General features: G+C 44.2%; 1 protein-coding gene and 1 long non-coding RNA gene across 2 annotated transcripts in view; one reads left to right on the top strand and one right to left on the bottom strand.

Moving 5' to 3' along the window:
- Positions 1-23920, top strand: part of LOC124959267 (uncharacterized) — a 43988-nt gene that overhangs the window by 5612 nt on the left and 14456 nt on the right. Inside the window, exon 2 of the long non-coding RNA XR_007103967.1 lies at positions 3818-3853. This is a non-coding gene — a long non-coding RNA (uncharacterized LOC124959267). The remainder of the gene's footprint in view (positions 1-3817; positions 3854-23920) is intronic.
- Selenbp1 (selenium binding protein 1) lies at positions 12739-22190 on the bottom strand. Its single transcript, XM_047517819.1, has 12 exons — positions 22067-22190; positions 19129-19185; positions 18882-18994; positions 18449-18634; positions 17475-17595; positions 16091-16273; positions 15622-15800; positions 14210-14288; positions 13987-14108; positions 13623-13715; positions 13341-13459; positions 12739-13131 (listed from the first exon to the last, which is right to left on the bottom strand). The coding sequence occupies exons 1-12, from the start codon at positions 22068-22070 to the stop codon at positions 12969-12971; spliced, it is 1419 nt and encodes a 472-aa protein (XP_047373775.1). The 5' UTR covers positions 22071-22190; the 3' UTR covers positions 12739-12968.

Here is a 23920-nt window from a genome sequence, read left to right as displayed (position 1 = left end):
ATCAAAATGGCCATAGTTCCAAAGGCGCTATATAGATTTAACGCAATTCTAATTAAAATCCCTACGACATTTCTCATAGAAACAGAAAAGGCAATCATGAAATTCATCTGGAAGACCCAGAATAGCCAAAGCAATCCTGGGCAGGAAGAGTGATGCAGGAGGTATCACAATACCAGACCTTAAACTCTACTATAGGGCAATAGTAACAAAAACGGCATGGTATTGGCACCAAAATAGACAGGTAGATCAATGGTACAGGATAGAAGACACGGAGACATACCCACATAAGTACAGTTATCTCATACTAGACAAGGGTGCCAAAAGCTTACAATGGAGAAAAGATAGCCTCTTCAACAAATGGTGCTGGGAAAACTGGAAATCCATATGCAGTAAAATGAAACTAAACCTTTATCTTTACCCTGTACAAAACTCAACTCAAAATGGATCAAGGATCTAGGAATTAGACCTGAGACCCTTCACCAAATAGAAGAAAAAGTAGGCCTGAATCTCCATCACGTTGGCTTAGGACCAGACTTCTTTAACAAGATCCCCATAGCGCAAGAAATAAAAGCAAGAATTAATAAATGGGATAGATTCAAGCTAAAAATTTTTTTCTCAGCACAGGAAACAATACTGTGAAAAGAGAGCCTACAGAGTGGAAGAAAATCTTTTCCTCACATGCTTTAAACCGAACACTCATCTCCAAAGTTTGTAAAGAACTTAAAAAACTTTACACCCAAAATACAAAGAACCCAATCAATAAATGGGCTAAGAAAATGGGCAGACACTTCACAGAAGAAGATATACAGGTGATCAACAAATATATGAAAAAGTGCTTATCATCACTGATAATTAGAGAAATGCATATTAAAACCACCCTAAGATTTCATCTAACTCCAATTAGAATGGCTATTATCAAGAACACAAGCAATAATAAGTGTTGGCATGGATGTGGGGAAAAAGGCACACTCGTACATTGCTGGTGGAGTTGCAAATTGGTACAGCCACTCAGGAAAGCAGTATGGAAATTCCTCAGAAAGCTTGGAATGGACCCACCATTAGACCCAGCTATCCCACTCCTGGGTTTATACCCAAAGAACTTAAAATCAGTATAGTACAGTGATGCAGCCACATCAATGTTCATAGCAGCTGAATTCACAATAGCTAGATTGTGGAACCAACCTAGATGCCCTTCAATTGACAAATGGATAAAGAAACTGTGGTATATAAACACAATGGAATATTATTGTCATAAAGAAGAATAAAATTATGGCATTTACTGGTAAATGGATGAAGTTGGAAAATATTATGCTCAGTAAAATAGGCCAAGCTCAAAAAACCAAAGGCCGAATGTTTTCTCTGATAAGTGGATGACGATACATAACGGTGGTGGAGGTGGCAGGGGGGAAGAGAAGAATGAAGGAACTTTGGATGGTGTAGAAGAAAAAGGGGTGGGAGGGGTGGGAAAAAATAAATTTAATAATTGAACACAAAGGCACAAACCACAAAGGAAAATATTGATAACTTCAGAGACATTAATATGAAAAACTTAAATTTATTTTAAAAAACCACTATAAGAAGAATACAAGACAAGTTACAATTTGGGAAAAGATGTTTGTTTATCTGTTTCTGAGACTGGATCTCACTATGGTGCCCTGCTGACCACAAACTTGTGATCCTCCTAGCTCAACTTCCCAAGTAACTGGGATTACAGGCATGACTTGGCTAGTAAAAGACAATTTTAAGGCATATAGCCGATGAAGGGTTGTTAACTAGAATTTATTAACACCTCCTACAAATAAAAAAGTAAAAGATAACCAAATAAAGAAGTGGGCATGCCTATAATCCTAGTAACTTGGGAGGCTAAAGCAGGAGGATTGCAAGTTCGAGGCCAGTCCCAGCAATTTAGCAAAACCTTGTCTCAAAATAAAAAATTCAAAGGGTTGAGGATATAGCTCAGTTAGTAAAGCACCCCTGGATTCAATCCCCAGTGCCAAAAAATAAAAATAAAGTGGGCAGAAGAGCTGGGTTTGTTGTAATTCTAGCTACTTAGGAGGCTCTGGCAATCTGGTAAGATCCTGGCTCAAAAATTAAATAAAAAGGACTGAGGATGTATGTAACTCAGGAACTATGTGATAGAGGGCCCCTGGGTTCAAAAAAAAAAAAAAAGCCCCAAACACACACATGCACACACGCAAACACAACATGGGGCTGGGGTTGTAGCTCAGTGACAGAGAGCTTGCTTAGCACATGTGACGCTCTCGGTTTGATATTCAGCACCATATCAAAAATAAATAAATAAATAAAGGCATCGTGTCGACCTACAACTAAAAAAAATTTTTTTTAAAAGACAGTAGAATTAATTGAACATAACTTGCCTATGTTCTCATATGAATACATGACCAGTGTAATTAATTCCACATCATGTACAACCACAAAAATGGGAAGTTATACTGCATGTATTATAATATGTCAAAATACATTCTTTTTTATTTCTTTTTTGGTGGTACTGGGGATTGAACCCAGGGTCTTGTGCATGAGAGGTAAGCACTCTACCAACTAAGCTATTTCCCCAGCCCCAAAATATATTCTAATGTCATGTATAACTAAAAAGAACAAATAAAAAATTAAAATTAAAATATATATACACATACATATATATGCATATATATATATTTATATATATATATATAGTAGGCAGAGGAAATGAATAGGAATTTACTAAAAAGCAGAAACGACTCATAATCTTATGAGAAATAATTTACTATAATTATCAGAAAAATGCAAATAAAATAATAAGATACCATTATCATACTAACAAAATTGTAAAAATTTAAATCTGGCAACATTGAGGATTGACATGGTTGCAAACTTAACAAACATTCATCCACTGCTGTTGGAGCATAATTTGGAATGACTATTTCATAAAATAGTTTGATATTACTTGCAAAGTTGAATATGTGAATATTTCAGTATATGCCAAATTTCTCAGCAATTTTACATATGTCTAGACATATGCCCTAAAGACATGGGTGGTAATGTTTGTAGTCAGTGTTTGTATTAGCAAAAACTGGAAATAATCCAAATGTCCATCAATAGTTGACTACTAGTTGTGGTATATTCATATGATAGGATGTTATATACAGTGGAAATGAGTGAGCTACAGCTATACACATCCACAAGGTTTAAACTACAAAAACTGAAAGAACTCAGAAAAAACATACAGTGCAATTTGTAAATATTTAATGTCAAGCAAAACTGTACCATATAATATTTATGGATAAGCACATATGTAGCTAAAAATTAAGCAATGAAAAGTGATAGAATTCTTACCACAAAATTAAGAATAGAGCCAGGCATGGTGGCACAGATACTTTTGAAGTTGAGGAGGGAGTGTTGCAAGTTCAAGGCCAGCCTGGGCAGTTTAACAAGACCCTGTCTCAAAATAGAAAGGACTGGGAATGCAGCTCAGTGGTAGAGCACTTGCATAGCATTGCAAGGACCTGTTTTCAATCCCTAGGAAAACACACACACAAACACACACACACACACACACACACACACACACACACACACAGAGTATAGAAGTTACCCATGATAGGCAAGGCAAAAGAGGTTGGGAATAGTTGTTCACAATCAATATCTTCCATGGTATCTAATTTAAAATAATTTCAATACCCTTATCATCTCCTCCTCTTCCTCCTCCTCCTTCTTGTTGTATTAGGTATTGAACCCAGGGGGGTGCTACCATTGAGTTACATCCCCAGCCCTTTTAATTTTATTTATTTATGTATTTATTTATTTATTTGTTTTGCAGTGCTGGAGGTCAAATCTAGAGCCTTTCTCATGCTAGGTAAGTGTTCTAACCATTGAGCTACATCTCCAGCTCATCACCCCTTTTCGTTTTGAAATAGGATCTCACACTAAGTTTCTGAGACTGACCTCAAACTTGCAATCCTTCTGCCTCAGCCTCTCAAGTTGTTGGGATTACAGGTGTGTGCTACCATGCCTGGCCCTGACATATATCTTTATCACATACTAAGTTGCCTTTTATAGTTGAACCTGTTTCTGAACTTCTATTTTGTTGATTCTATTAATGTAATTTTATAGTATATTTTGATATCTAAGGCTGAAATTTTGTTATTAGTTTTGTTAATTTAAAAAATATATTCCAAGCTGGGGATCTCAGTTGTGTGCTTGCAAGCACAAGGCCCTGGATTCAATCCCCAGCACTGCAAAAAAAAAAAAAAAAAAAAAAAAAAAAGATACACACACACACACACACACACACACACACACACACAGCTAGGGGTGTAGCCCAATGGCAGAGTGCCTGCTTAGTATGGATGAAGCCCTAGGTTTGATCCCCAACACACATACACACACACAATTATTTCTATAGGTTGTACTTTTCAAATAAGGTCACAAGAACATTTCTGGTTTCCATGCTATTTCAGAACCTTGTTGCTTCCCTTTTAAGGGGGAGGGGAGGGGAGGAGTCTCATTCCTGTTCCCTGCTGGGAAGGCCTCTGTGTTATGTCTCACTGAATGGAATGTGGTAGGAGGGTACAAGTGATGCTTCATGACTTCCAAGTCTAGATTAGAATAGGTCATACAGCTCCCGCTTCACTCACTTTTTTTTGTTTTTTTTTTTTTATATTTATTTTTATTGTAAACAAATGGGATACATGTTGTTTCTGTTTGTACATGGAGTAACAGCATACCATTTGCATATTCATACATTTACAAAGAGTAATGATGTTTGATTCATTCTGTTATTTTTTTCCTTCCCCCCCACCCCTCCCACCCCTCTTTTCCCTCTTTACAGTCCCTCCTTCCTCCATTCTTGCCCCCCTCCCACCCCCATTACATGTCATCATCCGCTTATGAGTGAGATCATTCGTCTTTTGGATTTTTGAGATTGGCTTATCTCACTTAACATGATATTCTCCAATTTCATCCATTTGCCTGCAAATGCCATAATTTTATTATTCTTTATAGCTGAGTAATATTCCATTGTATATATATACCACAGTTTCTTTATCCATTCATCAATTGAAGGACATCTAGGTTGGTTCCATAGTCTGGCTATTGTGAATTGAGCAGCTGTGAACATTGATGTGGCTGTATCTCTGTAGTATGCCGATTTTAAGTCCTTTGGGTATAGGCCGAGGAGTGGGATAGCTGGGTCAAATGGTAAGTCCATTCCAAGTTTTCTAAGGAATCTCCACACTGCTTTCCAGAGTGGCTGCACTAATTTGCAGCCCCACCAGCAATGTATGAGTGTACCTTTTTCCCCACATCCTCTCCAACACCTATTGTTGCTTGTATTCTTGATAATTGCCATTCTAATTGGGGTGAGATGGAATCTTAGTGTAGTTTTGATTTGCATTTCTCTTATTACTAAAGATGGTGAACATTTTTTCATATGGTTGTTGATTGCTTGTAGATCTTCTTCTGTGAAGTGTCTGTTCATATCCTTAGCCCATTTGTTGATTGGGTTATTTGTATTCTTGGTGTAGAGTTTTTTGAATTCTTTATATATTCTGGAAATTACTGCTCTATCTGAAGTATGAGTGGCAAAGATATTCTCCCACTCTGAAGGCTCTCTCTTCACATTGCTGATAGTTTCCTTTGCTGAGAGAAAGCTATTTAGTTTGAATCTATTCCAGTTATTGATTCTTGCTTTTATTTCTTGTGCTATGGGAGTCCTGTTAAGGAAGTCTGATCCTAAGCCAACAAGGTGAAGATTTGGACCTACTTTTTCTTCTATAAGATGCAGGGTCTCTGGTCTGATTTCAAGGTCCTTGATCCATTGTGAGTTGATTTTTGTGCAGGGTGAGAGATAGGGGTTTAGTTTCATTCTGTTGCATATGGATTTCCAGTTTTCCCAGCACCATTTGTTGAAGAGGCTATCTTTTCTCCATTGCATATTTTTGGCACCTTTGTCTAGTATTAGAAAATTGTATTCATTTGGGTTTGTGTCCGCATCCTCTATTCTGTACCATTGATCTACCTGTCTATTTTGGTACCAATACCATGCTGTTTTTGTTACTATTGCTTTGTAGTATAGTTGAAGTTCTGGTATGGCGATGCCCCCTGTTTCATTCTTCCTGCTAAGGATTGCTTTAGCTATTCTGGGTTTCTTATTCTTCCAGATGAATTTCATGATTGCTTGCTCTATTTCTGTAAGGTATGTCATTGGGATTTTAATTGGAATTGCATTGAATCTGTATAGCACTTTTGGTAGTATGGCCATTTTGACAATATTAATTCTGTCTATCCAAGTACATGGGAGATCTTTCCATCTTCTAAGGTCTTCCTCAATTTCCTTCTTCAATGTTTTGTAGTTTTCATTGTAGAGATCTTTTACTTCTTTGGTTAGATTGATTCCCAAGTGTTTTATTTATTTTTTGAGGCTATTGCAAATGGAGTTGTATTCCTCATTTCCCTTTCAGCTGTTTCATCGCTTGCGTATAAAAACGCTTTAGATTTATGTGTGTTGATTTCATAGCCTGGTATTTTGCTGAATTCATTGATGAGGTCTAGAAGTTTTCTGGAGGAGTTTTTTTTTTTTTGGAGTGCTGGGGATCGAACCCAGGGCCTTGTGCTTGCAAGGCAAGCACTCTACCGACTGAGCTATCTCCCCAGCCCCCTGGAGGAGGTTTTTTGGATCCTCTAAATATAGAATCATGTCATCCGCAAATAGTGACAGCTTAAGTTCCTCTTTTCCTATTCGTCTCCCTTTAATTTCTTTAGTCTGCCTAATTGCTCTGGCTAGTATTTCAAGAACAATGTTGAATAGAAGTGGTGAAAGAGGACATCCCTGTCTTGTTCCCATTTTTAAAGGGAATGATTTCAGTTTTTCTCCATTAAGAATGATGTTGGCCATGGGCTTAGATAAATAGCCTTTACAATATTCAGGTATGTTCCTACTATCCCTATTTTTTCTAGTGTTTTGAGCATGAAGGGGTGTTGTATTTTGTCAAACGCTTTTTCTGCGTCAATTGAAATAACCGTATGATTCTTATCCTTATGATGGATTACGTTTATTGATTTATGAATGTTGAACCATCCTTGCATTCCAGGAATGAACCCCACTTGATCGTGGTACACAATTTTCTTAATGTTTTTGGATACGGTTTGCCAATATTTTGTTAAGGATCTTTGCATCTATATTCATCAAGGATATTGGTCTAAAATTTTCTTTCCTGGATGTGTCTTTTCCTGGCTTGGGTATGAGGGTCATATTAGCTTCATAGAATGAGTTTGGTAGGGTACCCTCCTTTCTATTTCCTGGAATACTTTGAGAAGTATTGGAATGAGTTCTTCTTTGAAGGTCTTGTAGAACTCGGCTGAGAATCCGTCTGGTCCTGGGCTTTTCTTGGATGGTAGATTTTTAATGGCGTCTTCTATTTCATTGCTTGATATTGATCTGTTTAAAACGTGTATGTCCTCCTGGTTCAGTTTGGGAGGAGCATATGTCTCTAGAAATTTGTCAATGTCTTCAGTAGTTTCTATTTTGTTGAAATACAGATTTTCAAAGTAGCTTCTCATTATGTTCTGTATCTCAGTGGTGTCTGTCGTGATATTTCCTTTTGCATCATGTATTTTAGTAATTTGAGTCTTCTCTCTCCTTTTCTTTGTTAGTGTGGCTAAGGGTTTGTCTATTTTGTTTACTTTCTCAAAGAACCAACTTTTTGTTTTGTCAATTTTTTGAATAGTTTCTTTTGTTTCAATTTCATTGATTTCAGCTCTGATTTTAATTATTTCCTGTCTTCTGCTACTTTTGCTGTTATTCTGTTCTTCTTTTTCTAGGACTTTGAGCTGTAATGTTAGGTCATTTAGTTGTTGACTTTTCATTCTTTTCTGGAATGCGCTCCATGCAATGAATTTTCCTCTTAGTACTGCTTTCATAGTGTCCCAGAGATTTTGATATGTTGTATCATCGTTCTCATTGACCTCTAAGAATTTTTTAATCTTCTCCCTGATGTTTTCTGTTATCCATGGTTCATTCAATAGCATATTATTTAGTCTCCAAGTGTTGGAGTAATTTCTGTTTTTTATTTTGTCATTGATTTCTACTCTCATTCCATTATGATCTGATAGAACACAAGGCAGTATCTCTATTTTTTTGCATTTCCTAAGGGCTGCTTTGTGGCATAACATATGATCTATTTTCGAGAAGGTTCCATGTGCTGCTGAGAAGAAAGTGTATCCGCTCGTTGATGGATGGAATATTCTATATATGTCTAGGTTATTGATTGTGTTATTGAGTTCTATGGTTTCTTTGGTTGGATTTTGTTTGGAAGATCTATCTAGTGGTGACAGCGGTGCGTTAAAGTCACCCAGAATTATTGTGTTGTGGTCTATGTGATTCTTGAAATTGAGAAGGATTTGTTTGATGTACAGGGAGGCACCATTGTTTGGGGCATAAATATTTACTATCGTTATGTCTTCCTGATTTATGGTTCCCTTAAGCAGTATGAAATGTCCTTCTTTATCCCTTCTGACTAACTTTGACTTGAAGTCCACTTTATCTGATATAAGGATGGAAACCCCCGCTTTTTTACTGAGTCCATGTGCATGGTAGGGTTTTTCCCATCCTTTCACCTTTAGTCTGTGGATGTCTTTTTCTATGAGATGAGTCTCTTGCAGGCAGCATATTGTTGGGTCTTTATTTTTAATCCATTCTGCCAGTGTATGTCTTTTGATGGATGAGTTTAGGCTATTAACGTTGAGGGTTATTATTGAGATATGATTTGTATTCCCAGTCATTTGGCTTATTTTTGGTTTTTAAGTTGGCTTGGTTTCTCCTTTGAGTGGTTTTTCTCTAAGGTAGTTCCTCCCTTTGCTGACCTCCATTGTTGTTTTTCATTTCCTCCTCATGGAATATTTTGTTGAGAACATTCTGTAGTGCAGGCTTTCTATTTGTAAATTCTTTTAACTTTTGTTTATTATGGAAGGATTTTATTTCATCTTCAAATCTGAAGGTTAGTTTTGCTGGGTATAGGATTCTGGGTTGGCAACCATGTTCTTTCAGAGCTTGAAATGTATTGTTCCAGGCCCTTCTAGCTTTTAGAGCCTGGGTTGAGAAGTTGGCTGCTATCCATATTGGTCTCCCCCTATATGTAATCTGATGCTTTTCTCTTGCGGCCTTCAAAATCCTATCTTTATTTTGAATGTTAGGCATTTTCATTATAATGTGCCTTGGTGTGGATCTGTTGTGATTCTGTGCATTTGGTGTTCTGTAAGCCTCTTGTATTTGATTTTCCATTTCATTCTTCAGGTTTGGGAAATTTTCTGATATTATTTCATTGAATAGGTTGTTCATTCCTTTGGTTTGTATCTCTGTGCCTTCCTCAATCCCAATAATTCTTAAATTTGGTCTTTTCATGATGTCCCATAGTTCTTGGAGATTCATGATTTCTTACCATCTTCTCTGTCTGGGCGACTTTATTTTCAAAAGATTAAATATTTTGTCTTCATTGTCTGAGGTTCTGTCTTCCAAGTGGTCTAGTCTGTTGGTGATGCTTTCCATTGAGTTTTTTATTTGGTTTATTGTCTCCTTCATTTCAAGGATTTCTGTTTGTTTTTTTTTTTTGAGAATCTCTATCTCTTTGTTGAAATGATCTTTTGCTTCCTGCACTTGCTCTTTCAGCTTATTGGTATTATCATTCATTGCCTGCATTTGCTCTCTTATCTCATCCTTTGCTTCGCGAATCATCTTAATCATGTATAATCTGAAGTCCTTTTCTGACATTTCTTCTACCATACTGTCATTGGATTCTATTAATATAGAATCTTGATTTGTTTGGATCATTTTCTTCCCTTGTTTTTTCATGTTGTTCATGTATCTTCCCCTCTTGCAGTGCAGATCTGGGGTATTGCAGATTTCCCCCTTATAGGCTTATAGTGGCCCTATAGGTTTCCAAAACCCTTTCTTTAAGAGGAGATCAATATTAGCAGTGCCCAAATCAGACACTATGCAATCCTAGACCAAATAGCCCCTATGGGGACAATAACAAAATTGTCATAATAAACAAAATGAGTTCAAATATTATCTTTGGTAAAACAAACAGGTTTGCAATAACATCTGCAGTTTCTAATGGAGGACAAAGAGGATGCAGAGGGATGTAGAATGTGGCTGTTAATGGGATAAGAAAAGAATATACAGAAGTTCTAGAAAATAGAAAGGGTGAGAGTGTAATCAAAAGAAATTGGGGGGGCTGGGGAGATAGCTCAGTCGGTAGAGTGCTTGTCTTGTAAGCACAAGGCCCTGGGTTTGATCCCCAGCACCCAAAAAAAAAAAAAAAATTGGATGTTAGCATGCAAAAAAGGGAGAAAGATACTCTGAGGGAACAGGTAAACAAAAGAAAAAGAAAGCAAGAAAAGTAAAGAAATAAAAACTTAAATTTTTTTAAAAAGGAGAGAAAAGAATATCTACTGTATAACAGTCATATAGTAATGAAACCTCCCAGTGTTCAGTAGCCTGATGCATGAGAGGTACCTGACAATGAACTTCAAGCCTCCAGCAGGCATCTCAGAATGGGATTTGCCCCACCCAAAGATCGGAGCTACGGCTTCCAGGATTATCCAAGGTGGCCGCTCTGGCTTCGAAATGTGTTGGCAAATGGGGAGCTGCAGCTCAGGGGTGGACGTGGTCAGCTGGAGGTCCTGGAGATGGGATGCGGTTGGTCTGGCAGGGGTCCTGGAGGTTGTGTGTGTTTGGTGTGGTTGTGGAATCCTGGATGCTGGGTGCAGTCAGTCTGGGGTCCTGGTGATAGGGCGCAGTCAGTTGGTCTGGGGGTCCTGGTGGCAGGGAGCAGTCAGTCGATGTGAGGGCCCCAGAGGCAGGGAGTGATCGGTCGGGCTGAGGGATCCTGGAGATGGGGCTCAGTCAGTCCAGCCAGGGTTCCTACTGGGCCTGGCTGTTGTCTCAAAATGGCGGCAGCCACGTGTAATCAAACCTGCAGGTACTCAGGGCAGCGGTGTTAGCCCCTCAGCCTTCCCCAGGAGCAAGGCGGCAGCATGACACGAAGGCAGAGGGCGATCTGAGGCTGAGGGCCACGATAGCCCACCGCTGGGGACTCGTTCGGTTGGCTGCGGGTCGGCCTGCGACCGGACCTGGATCCTTCCCTCCGGCGCCCAGTAGAGGCCTATTCACCTCATGGCAGCCTAAGCAAAGAGAGCTTCACTCACTCTTTTGGTGTGTTCACCCTTGGAGTCCAGCCACCATATTGTGAGGGAGCTGAGCTGCCACATGGGAAGGCCTTATTCAGATCAAAACCCCAGCTGAGATTCTAAGTGACAGCCCAGAGGAATGACCAGACATGTGAGTGAGTGAGCCATCAGATGCTTCTACGGCCCCAGCTAGTAGTGATGGCACAGAGGCATGCTGGTCCCACTTAGTCCTGTCTAGTCAGCAAATTTGTAAACCAAAATAATGTCATTGCTTTAAGCCAGTAAGTTTTGAGGAGGTGGTTTGTTACACAGTACTAGATAACCGAAACACTATGCATTTACATTTCCAGATTAGTTTTAGAAACGGCTTGTCAAATTTCATAAATCCTCACTTGTCTCAGAAAATGTGTTCTAGAAAGTATCCTTCCATGATCATGTTCATGTTGTTACAAACACTTGTCCACCTATATAGAGGTTTTTGTTGCTATTGTGGTTGAGTTCTTAAAAATGAGGATTAGAGACTGGGGATGTGGCTCAGTGCACATGGGAGCACTTACCTAGCATGAGCAAGGCCCTGAGTTGGAAGGGATAGATTATACTATTCTCTTAAGCACTTAACTTTAAATAAAACAGAAATCTATAAGTCTTCTGGTAGGTCAGGTAGTGTTGAGAGCAGGGTCTGCTGAGCATCAACCTCAGTAAGTCAAGGAAGGGATTGCTAATAGCATGCCAGAGTATGGCCAGGAGCAGATATTTAGAGCATGAGGTCAATGAATCAAATCAAACATTTGGAAGATGCAAGTAGGGAGAGCAGGATGCTGGGCTGCAAGAAAGAGGACCTCACTAATAATCCCTGAGATGAGTACAGTTTCCTGAAGCTGACATTAAACACTAACTGCATTGCACCATGTGAAAGGGCTACGCATGCTTAAAGGACCCGGGATGGGCGGAAGATCTCCCAGTACTTTCTCACATCATTTGTTTTTCTGGATTGGGGCTACAGCTTTTCCGGGGGTGTTCCTGAGCCCAGCAATCTCTCTAGAACCTTTCATCTGGCCTCACAGGCCAACCAGTGGAGCTGACCGTGGTGCTGGCAGATTTAGATAATTGCCCAGATTTTTTCCATGGCCTGCTCAGCTCTGCTGCTCTTGCTCATCTAGCCTGATGCAGGTGTGTGGGGTAGAAATCTTGGTAAGTACAGCAGAGAGAGGTGTGCAGGGTGGCACAGCAGCGATTACACAGATTGCTGATGCCTGGGGTGTTCGTGATGGGGGGACATTGTTTTTGCAGTGTGTTTCAGTGGTGTAGGGTCAGATGTAGAGAAATGAGACCATGAAGGTAAATAAGGAAGCTGGGCATAGAGGCGCATACCTGTAAAGTTGAGACAGGAGGTTTGCAATCTTCCTGTCCTTTAGACAGAACCCTAGTTATGAAATCACTGGTGTGAACTAGTCACCATACCCCGTGGAGTTCCCTCCAGCCCTTCTCCATGCAAGAGAGAAAGTGTCAGTAGAAGAGGAGTCCCATGCCCTGCAAAGACAAGGTGATCTGAGAACAGGTTGACCAGTTTATTTCTTCTGAGAGTTCATGTAAAAACAGCACAGGGAGTAACAAACAGCAGTGGTTAGGAAAAGGGGATGCCATTCAACATGTTTCAACAGTCTCTGTTTGGCTTTGGAAGGACAAACTGCCATGGTTCAGAGGCCAAGAGAGAGCAGAATGAAGCCAGGTCCCTTTGAAGTGGGGGCTCAGAATGTGGGAAGAGGGGCTCTGAGGGGTAGACTTCAGATCCAGATGTCAGAGCTGCAGTCACCTCCTGGGTAGCGGAGCTCATGGGCTAGGGCTGGCCCAAGGGGCTCCTTCCCAAAGTCTACCAGAAAGTTGGGGTTCAACTTCAGCCCTCCCTTTACTGTGTCTACATCGATCTGCAGCATCACAGAGCCTTCCCTGTTGGAAAAAAGAAAGGGAATAAGTGGGGACACTCCCTCCTCCCAACACTTGTGAGTATAGGGAGTGGGTTCTTGAGTGAGCAGGGTCTGAATGAGCCATCTGTAGGGTGGGGTGCAGATGGAGTCCACAGGGAGTCTTCAGAAAGCCAAATGAGCCTTCTGGGAGAGGAGGATTGGGGAGGAGAGCCCAGATAGTCTGCTTCTCACCTGATGAGATCAGGGTAAAACTGCTTGTCCCAGGCACTGTACAGAGATGTGGTAACGTACAAACGCTTCCCATCTAGGCTAAGCTGGATCATCTGAGGGCCTCCGGCCACCCGTTTTCCCTTAGGAAAATGAGATTTCAGAACTCAAAAATACACAGATCCTAGTAGGGGATCATGAGCACTACCCAAACCCCAAGAACATGCCCGCCCACACATCCCCTCCCACTGCGTGCTCCTGGAAGACTGACTGAGGGGGTCGGTGGGGAGGGGGAGAGGTCCTCACCTTGACGACCAGAGGCTCTGGTTGGCATTTGAGTTCCTGGTCCTCCAGCACTTGTACAGGGCCTCCCTTAACAATGCTGCCCCCAAGGAAGATCTGGGTGGGGAGGTGTTGAAGAAGGAGGACAATAGTGAGCGGTTTGGGGATATTGCAGGAAGAGCAGCTTGCCTCATGCAAGATCCCTCACTCCTTTCAGATGTGGTCCCCAAGGCTGGCTCCTCACAATCCTGAGCCAGCATCTTCCCTTGGCCCCCATTTTTTGCTTTTCCTGCTCCTCCCATATCATCCCCCAGCTACTTCACACCCTCTATCCCATCCCGACACTTCTCCTACTTTTCTCCCCTTCTCATCTTGCTAGGACCCCCACCTGTCCAGTGAGGCAAGGCTTCTGAGGGTTAGAGATGTCATACTGCCGCAGGTCCCCATGCAGCCAGTTGCTGAAGTAGAGGAAACGGTCATCCAGGGACAGCAGGATGTCAGTGATCAAGCCTGGGGGGAAGAAGGGTGTCGGTTCAGAGGCTTTAAGAACTCTTCCTCTCCAGGCCTGTGGGAATTGACCTTCCCACTCCCGCCCCCCGCTAGGCACTCACCTGGCATTTCAGGTAGGATCCAACCCTTAACTTTCTTGGGAGGGATCTGGATCACCTTTTCCACTGACCAAGTACCTCCCTACAATGGGAAGTGGAGAGTGAGGCTAGGAGGCTGTGAGCTGAGACTGTGAGAGTTGGGGATTAGAAAGGAGAGAGTGGATACAGGGCCAGCTTTCCATGAGGGTCCACTTCCATGCAGGTCCCTTAAGGCAGTGTTTGTGTCTGCTTTACCATAGCATTCCCAGCCCTAGCACAGTGCCTGACATTGACACTCAGGAAATAGCTTTTTTTTTTTTTTTTTTTCTTCTCTTTTCCTTTTGTGGTCCTGGGGATTGAACCCAGGGTCACTCTCCCACTGAGCTACACCCCAGACCTATTTGTTTATTTATTTAGTTATCACTTTTATTTATTTTTGTTGTTGTTGTAGGTGAACAACATGCCTTTATTTTATTTGTTTATTTTTCTGCAATGCTGAGGATTGAACCCAGTGCCTCACACATGCTAGGTAAGCGCTCTGCCTCTGAGCTACAGCCCCAGCGCCCTATTTATTTTTCATTTTGAGATAGGATCTTGCTGAGTTGCCCAGGCTGGCCTCAAAATTGTGATCTTCCTTCCTCAGCCTCCCAAATTGCTGTGATGACAGGCATATGCCACCGCATCCAGCATTAAATAGTTTTTGAATAAATGAATACATACGGCCAGTTTGGGTTCCAGTGTGCTATGATCTGAATGTCCCCACCAAAATTCATGTTGCATTTTAATCCTCATTGTGAGATATTAAGAGGTAGGACTGGGCTGGGACTCTAGCTCAGTGGTAGAGCACTTGCCTAGCACAGGTGAGGCCCTGGGTTTGATCCTCAGCACTACATAAAAATAAATCAATAAAATAAAGGTATTGTATCCATCTACAACTAAAATATATATTTTAAAAAAGAGGTAGGACTACATGAGACCTGTGAGAGATGATTAGGGCAGGGCCCTCATGAGTGGATTAATTCCTGAATAGGTTAATGGATTGTTTTGAGAATGAATTTGTCATAAAAGTTTGGTTGTCTCTCGTTTGCACCCCTGTCACCAGGTAATGCCCTGTGCCTCCTGGGGATTCTGAAGAGAATCCCCAGCAGCAAGAAGGTCCTCACCAGATGCCTCTCCTTGACCTTATACCTCCCAACCTGGATCCAGACCTATGAGTGAAATAAATCTTCATTCTTTATCAATCACTCAGTCCATGGTAGTCAGTTATAAGAATAGAAAATAGACTCAGACAAGGTAGAAATTAGCTTAGCACTGTGAGAAGAGAGCCCTTGTTTTTGTTTCTGGAGAAGCCTGGGCTGGTGGAATTAGGGTACACCTTCACTGAAGTCCTGGCTGTCAAGATGGCTAGGAGCCAAGAACCAGAGGGTGCATGTTACCTCATTCTTGTAGAAGCGCTGGATGTTGGAGCTAAGGGCACAGCCCACAAAGCCTTGAGCAGCAGCTGGGTTGTGCAGGAAGCGGATTTCCAGGGGAATAAGCCCATCCTTCAGAGGCAGGGTCTGTATGATCTCATGGCGCTGCCAGTCCCACACATGTAAGTGACTTCCATATAGCCCTGGGGTGGGGGTGGGGCCAGAGGAGAGGCTCATGATCCATGGTGGGTGGGGCAGGCAGGGCATGGGCACAGGCTGGGGCATGGACTAGGAAAGAAGTTTGGAAAATGATTTAGAAGGATCAGAAGGATATTGGGGGCAGTTTAAGCAATTCAGCACATCCTACACCATAACCCCAAGAGTCTGGGGTCCATAGGAGGGAGGAAAGAAGGCAGAAGACTTGGAGTGGGATTGGAGCAGAAGGAAAGGGGTGTGGCTCAAGGCTCCTACCAGCCCACTGGGGGCTTCTCACCTGCCTCCACATCAGCAGGGTTGAAACCATCTTTTATGACATTGGGGGCTGCCCATTCGGTGCTGATCATGACGTTGTGTCGAGGCTGGTACCAGAAGTCGTAGCCCATTGGTGCAGCTCCCCCAGGCTGCTCCCACGTCCCTTTTACCTCGAAGGTCTCCCCATCCAGCAGCACAAAACCCCCTAGCAGGGAAGGAAGGAAGATGTCAGGTAGAGACATTAGAGTATCTATCCCCACCCCCTTATCACCACTTTCAGAAGACTCTAAACCCATCGTCTGCCCCACTCCTCCACTGGGTGTCCAAAAGGGCCCTCCCAGAGATGGCGAGGTGAGAGGTGGGGCCTCCTACTCTGGTGCCCCATCTCCCTTCGTCTTTATCTTTCTCCCAAATTCAGGGGAAATTCTTCTCCCTTCAAGGCAAGAGATCTTCTGGAACTCAGGACCCTGTGCTTCTCTTGCGCGACTTCCCATGATCAGAGTGGGCTTCCTCCTGGAGTTCAAGCTCCACTCTGCTTACTACGTTGTCCTTAGAGAGTAGACAAGTAATATTTTCATTTGTCATTCAACATGAATGCCCAATATTTTGCTCCCTTGCTTCGTGTTATATCTTCATATGTCCTTGCGAGCACATCAGATGTCTACTTCTTACTGTTATTAAGTCTAGGAATATCACATGCCTCCCATCTCTGGATAGAGCAGTCAAATGGAGTCCAGTGCAGTACCCTTGATTGAATGACCTTAATTGATGTCCCACTCCAGATCTTAAGAGGGGAGGGTTTTGATGAAAAGAACAAGGCTCTGAGGAATGCAGTGCAGAGTGGTCATTAGAACACAGATTCTGGAGCCAGACTGCTGCACTTGAGTTCTAGTTCTGTAACTTATTAGTGCTGTAAGCTAATAAGTGGGGGTAAGTCTATGCCCCTCCTTTCTTATGTACAAAACGAGGATCATAATAGCACCTATTTCATAGCTTGTGTCTGGCACACAGAACACCTAAGTGTTAGTTCTCATCATACCATATGTGAGATGGCAAATGTGAAGATTAAGAATCCCAAGCACTGTGGGACCTACTCAATCACTCACAAAAGCTGATATTAAATGCATGTACTATCTGGGGCCATGTCTGCATTCACATTGCTTATGGCAGATTGTTTGGCTATACCTTTTAACTAAACATCAGTCAAGGCTCATCTTCATAGAAATAATTGAAACAACTGAAGTTACTTGGTAATATTTTAAATATTGGATGGAACTTAGCCTATTGATGCGCTGGTTCTCTATTCCATTGCTCCCCAGGCTGGGGATCTGCTCCCCCCACAGACAAACGCTTTCTGCCTTTCATAGTTGCAGAAGTTTTTATGAGCACACAGTGCCAGCAGGTACCTTTGCTATTGCCCTTGGGATCTCCCAGGGCACTAATCATGACCTCCCCACTGGCAAGGCAGTGGCTGGTGTGGAGGTATCCCAGATTGCACTTGGTGTGGACCTCCTTGGGCTCGATGACCTGGAGAGGGGTGGGGAACCATGTCAGAACTTTGCCGGGGCAGGGTTCTCCACTCCCTACCTCCACGCTCCCCTACTGTATCTGTTGACACTCTCCTCTTTTTCTTCAAATCATGATTGTAACTCTTCCTGTGGGAATATGGCAAAGATTCAGTCTGGTAACCTCCACAGAGCCCCAAGGAAAAGTCAGACAGACTGCTAATAACTTCCCAGGTGGAAAGCACCAACTCTTCCCCTATCTGTACTGAAGGGACTAATAGCACCCATAAGCTCCCCCCAGGGTGGGCATGTGTCACCAGCAACCAGCACACAGTGAGTGTCGGGCACCAAGAGGATACTGAACAAAGTGTTAAGAGGAAGAACTGGATGTTCCCTGCCTAAGGGAAGCCCTGACTCATAACTGGTGAGGAAGCCAGGTATGGTGTTGCACGTCTGTAATCCCAGCAGCTCAGGAGGCCGAGGCAGGAGGATCAAAAGTTCAAGACCAGACTGGGTAACTTAGTGAGACCTTGTCTCAAAATAAAAAGGGCTGGGGATGTAGTTCAGTGATAGAGTACCCTGGGTTCAATACCAAACAAATAAAACTGGGTTAGAGGGAAAATGACTTCCTTTCTCTTGTCGGAGTAAAATAAGAAACTCTTCCCTTGTCTCTGGTGCCTTGGCCCTCAGTGCTGGAGATGACAACTTAGCATGCCTAGGTAACTTTCTTCTGAACTCTAACCTCGCTCCCTGTCTCTAAGCCCCATCTTGCACAAGAGTGGGAAGCAGTTGGTTTATGAGCGGCTTCTCGCCTGTAGACTGATGAACTGGCAGGTGCATTAGGGTATCCCAGCCAGCAAAAGCAGAGGACATGCCTTGTGTAGCTTTGGGGCACGGGGCTCAGAGCCCACATCTACCACATAGATACGGGAGGAGATGAGACTGGGCAGCACTAGCTTGGTGCGCGATTTGGTGCTGTCCCCAAAGCAGCTGCTGCAGGTGTTCCATCCTGAGTGATGCAGCTCATCCTTCAGGTAGGGCATGGGCAGCCGGTGGATGACCTAGGATGGAGGGGGAACAGGAGGTGATGCTCACCCAAGGCACACTCTGTGTACTTTCACAAAAGGCATCCCCATGGATTCATTTTGGCTTGGAGTCACAGTATAAGCTGGATTTGTCCTTAGGTGAGTGTGTAGGGGTGTAGGTGTGTAGTGTACATCTTGCACAGCCGTACCCATGGAGGACAAAGATGGCTAGGAAGGGCAGGGCTGGGTCCAAGGCTAGGGAAGTGCTCAAGGTCTGCCTCACCTGGCAATACTGGGAAGACTTGGGGTTGACATCAACAGTGGCCAGATAATCCGGGGCCTCAGTGCTTGTGTTTCGGTAAATACAGGGCAAGTAGACAATCTCCTCTCGGGGTCCTGGAGGATGGAGAGCAGGCAGTGCGGACAGTGGGTTGGGGAAGAATGGAGGTAGCCCTGGGTGTGCTGAGGGCTGAGGCCAGGTCTGAAGTTCCCCAACCCTACCAGCCTTGGAATCAGTAGAGGGCAGTTACCTTTCATGGCCTCCAAAGGGGTAGGGTAGCCGGGGCCACACTTGCCACATTTCATAGCTGTGGAAAGAGTGGGACATGTTGGCTAGAGCCTGCTCTGGAGGATGAGGGTTCCCTTTCTTCTACCTGCAACACACATCTGGCAGGCTAAGGCAGACATGCTGCTGTCCCCAGTCCCCACTCCAGCCCCGTCACTCCTCCAGCTGCATCACTCTGGCCAATCTCACCACCACTCCTTCCCCAACGATGGTGAAGGTGTGCTGGAGGAGACACTCCAGCAGGGCCCTGGGCGGGTGGGGAAGGGTGAGCACAGCAGAGGCTGTGTGGTATAGTGGTCATGACATCGACTTGGGTCCCAACCTCAGCCTACCACTGACTACCACCCGAACTTGGGCAAATAGCTTAACCTCGTTGCCTCAATTTCTGCTTCATCTGTAAAAGGGGGATAATAAGAATACCACAGTGGGCTTTTCTGAGATGTAACCAAGAGGGCTCCATCAAGTGTGTGGCTTTGTGCTACCTGATAGAAGACCAATAAACCCTAGTGGTTCCTGAGGGGTAATCCTCAGGGAGTCAGAATGGTCTACTTAGTAATTCACTAAAGTGTATCCCTGCCAGGGGCAAGGACACTTCCTGCTTTTCTCTCCTAGGGCCTGTCCCCAGGCTGCAGGCCATATCCTGGATTGCATAACCCATCTAGATGAGGAAGAGGAGGCTGGAGTTCAAGGCTGTTCCCAGCTGTACTTCTATACATAGGCCAGTTTCCAATTCCCCACCCACCACAGTTGTAGGGAACGGCCCTCCTGACACTGAAGTCTGGCAAGAGAGGTCACACTGACCCATAGGGCCACAGTCAGCCTCTGTGAAGGACAGCTGCCAGAAGGCCCAGCATTGGGAATTTGGGGTCAGTCAGGAAGAAAAGTTGAATAACAACCCAGAGGAGGCTGCAGGCTGCAGGCTGAATGAAACCCTGGAGTGGATTTCACAGGAATGAACGCCACCTCTTGCCTGTCCTGGGAGCACGAGAAAGAAGCCAGGAGTAGCCAGAATCAAGCTTCTATACCAATACGAGCTGGGACCCTTTCGTAGTAGCCTGGGACCCCCATTCATAGAAGCCAAGTGACTAGGTAGCAGAGAAGCAGTAACAGCATTTCAGAGTCCAGAAACCTGACTTCAAGTTCCAGATTTGATACCTACTCTATTTTTCTCCCCCTTCATTTGCCAAAAGGAGGTAATAATAATAAAATCCTACCTGCTTCTTTAGGTAGATATGAAAGTCAATAAGACAAAGTATTCACGAGTACTTCCAAGTTTAAAAAATACAAAAGAGGGACTGGGGAGATAGCTCAGTTGGTAAAGTGCTTGCCTTGCAAGCACAGGGCCCTGGGTTCGATCCCCAGCACTGAAAAAAAACAAAACAAAACAAAACAAAAAAAAAAAAGAGAGAAATGTATAGAAATATGGGCAAATAAGACAATGTTTGCAAAAGTCTGGAATTATGAAATGATTCTATAAATATGTGTAGGGCTGTCAGAGGAGGGAATAGAATGCCAGGCACTGCTTGATGCCAAGGGAGGGCTACAGATTGGGTAGGGGTGGCTGGGGGATGAGAGAGAGAAAGAGAAATACAGTCCAAAGAAACTAAGGAGACTTGTTCTGCTATACAATGAAAACAAGCTATAGCAGAGCTTGGCATAGGATGTCGGGAGGATGGGAAGGACGTTCACAAACTCTAAGACATCAAAACAGAGACACAAGACCGGGCTCAGGGATGCACGCCTGTAATCCCAGTGGCCAGGGAGGCTGAGGCAGGAGGATCACTAGTTCAGAGCCAGCCTCAGCAATTTATCGAGATCCTGAGCAACTCGGTGAGACCCTGTTTCTAAATAAAACATAAAAAAAGGGGGGGCTGGGGATGTGTCAGTGGTTAAGCACCCCTGGGTTCAATCCTTGGTACCAAAAACAAGAACAAAACACACCCAAACAAACAAACAAAAAACCAGAAACACAAAAACTGCAGAGCCAAAGAGAGAGAAGTAAAGGTGCTGCCAAGTGTGACTGATTCCTTGGCATCTGCCCAGCCCAACTCTGCCCCTTCCCCCCAGCATTTCTTAGGGTCAGGCCATGCAGGCCACTCAAGTTGCAGGGAGCATTACTCCTCTTTCTGGAGGTGACTTCCTGTCCTAAGCATCTCAAGCTAGGTCTCTGAGTATCTTGGCTTTGAGATGAACCCAGGGAAAACTCTAGTGGGTTTTCTATACCAGTATGGCTGCTGCATATTCTTCCAGCTCAGGGAAGAGCTAGTTCCGAACGGACAAGGACGTTTAATACTCCCACCCAAACCCAAACTCCTCAGCCTGATACCTAGGAACCTACAGATGGAGGAATAGGAGGACTGTGGGATGGAGAGGGCATTGAAACAGGTCCCCAGTGAATGTGGATCACTGACATCCCTCCCTGACTTTCTGTGTGGAGCAACCAGAAAGAGACCTGGGCGCTGAAGGCTTGGGCTCCCCACTCCCTGGAATAAGAAGTTGGCCCAGGGCTGAAACCAGGATTGTCTATCTCCTATGGTGACATAAGGGATTCTCCTAAGAATCTCTGCTGCAGACAGGCAGCCTGGCCCTGCCTCTGCTGAACAGACTAGAGAGTAGCCCAGGGTCATACTTGCCTGCTGTCCCCCACCCTCTTGCCTGCCTTGGGACTTTGGCTAAGCAGGGGAATGCAAGAAGGAAGAGAGGGGGGGAAAGAGGAGAAAAAAGTGGGAGGATAGAGGGAAACCTGCATGCAGAGTAAGAAAATGAAGAAGAGTCCAGCCCTTCCTTCCCAAACTGCACATTCCTCCCCGATTTTGAGGCATTTCCTAGAGGAAGGATCCTCCAAACTAGAGGCAGACAAAGGGGGCGGGCAATGTGCAATTGCTGGAAGTACCCTTCCTTACCCATGCTTCTGACTGGTAGGCTTTGGTTCTGATAGGTTTGCCAGGAGTGGGCAGAGGTGAGGCAGACAGCTTTGCTGGTGTCCAAGGCCGGCTGTGTAGAGGAAGGGGCAAAGGAAGGGAATTTATACAACCAATCGGGGAAGGGGCGGGGCAGGGGGAGGGACCGGGCCACAACCCAGGGTAAACCGAACAGGGCAGCTGGCCAGGACGCTCTTAAGTGGCCTGGCGGTTGGTGCTTGAGTTACAGAGCATGTGTTTGTGTGTGTGCTTGTGTGGGGGGGGGTGGGGGGCGGGGGGAGCCTGGGCATATGCAAATACATCTGTGCCTCTGGTGGGTGCCTGCATATGTGTCAATTTGTGTGTCTGTGTATGCACATGTCCTGTGTTACCCATGCATGTAACTCTATGTATGTACCTGCATGAGTGTGCACATGTGCTTATGTGTGAATTTGTGTTTGTGATGGGCTCATGTGTTACTATTTGTGCTTGTGTGTACCTGTCTGGATTTGTGTGTGCCTGTGTGAGTAAATGCCTGGAGGAGTATTGATGCCTCTGTGGGAGTATTTATGTGCACATGTGCATGTTGTGCAGGGTATGTTTGTGTGAGCATGTGCATGCACATGTTCTTGTGCCTCTGAATGCTTGTCTCTGTATTGGCATTTGGGGGTACCCGGGGCTGTGGGCCTATCTATTCCTTCTTCCACAGCCCCAGTCTGCTCTCCCCTAAGAATTTCCTCCTATTCCAGTCCTTCATGCTCCAACAGGCACTGTTCTACTCACCCAGGGACTCCTCACTCATGTCTTTCTTCCACAGTTGCTCCAACAGAACCAGAATTGACAGATGGGTCCAGATTCCATTTTTCCCCAAACCATTCATTCCCCTTGAGCTTTGAAGTAGAATTAAAATCAGCATTGCCTATTATTACCCTCTATTACCCTCATAAACCTCAGGAGGTGAAAGTGGAGAGCCTCCCCCACATCTCCCAGTCTGCTGCCTCAGCAGCCCTCGGTGGGGATGAATGGCAGGACCTGAGGGTAGCCCAACAGATGCTACTGTCCCTAACTGGTCTTGTGATAGCCAGAAACCCCTCAGGGTCTCTATCCTGCAAGGAGTCCTCCAACTGGAAAAGTCAGTGATTGCTTAGGGTGGCCAGGCCTGCTAATATAATACCCCAGAGACAGGAAAATGACAACTGCTTGCTGCAGACCCTGAAGCAGAGTGGTTCAAAGCAGAGTTGAGGCCTAATCCCATTAACTGTGTCTGGGGTCGTCCTCATCCCAAGAATCCAGTGTTTGAAGGGCTGGATGAGAGAGAGATCAAGGAACCTTCCCCAACTGGTCTCCTTCTTGGAGCCAGGGACCTCCTCTTTCCTCAGGGTTGGCTGCTTGTCCAGGGAAACCCCTGTCCCCATTCTTTAGGGAACCTGCTGAGTCTGTGTCTACACCAGCCACTTTCATCTTCCTGGATGAAAGCTCTGGGGTGAGGTTTTTATTGGATAGGGAATAGGGTAAAGTTCGGTCTCAAGATTGACAGTAGAAAGAGCTACAGGGACACTTACAAGAAAGAAGAGGCCTTTGGTGGGACGACAGGGGCTCATGAGATGCATTATGAGTCACTTTTTGCTTCCAACAGAAGCAGCTAGACAGTCAGATTGGCAAGGCTAGAGAGAAATCTCTGTACCAAATACCTATGTGGAAATATCTAATATAAACTCATTATGTAAGAAAGAAAGGGAAAAAGAAAGAGGAAAGAAGGAAGGAAGGAAGGGAGGGAGGAAGGAAAGGAGGGAAAGAAGGAAAGAAGGCTGGGCTACAGATTTCCAAACCAGAGTGGAAGAAAGGGGAGTGAAACTG

The sequence above is a fragment of the Sciurus carolinensis genome, chromosome 1, assembly GCF_902686445.1.
Source record: "Sciurus carolinensis chromosome 1, mSciCar1.2, whole genome shotgun sequence".
In the NCBI taxonomy this organism is placed as follows: domain Eukaryota; kingdom Metazoa; phylum Chordata; class Mammalia; order Rodentia; family Sciuridae; genus Sciurus; species Sciurus carolinensis.
Note: the sequence above shows the minus strand (reverse complement) of the source record. Positions and strands in the feature narration are given on the sequence as shown.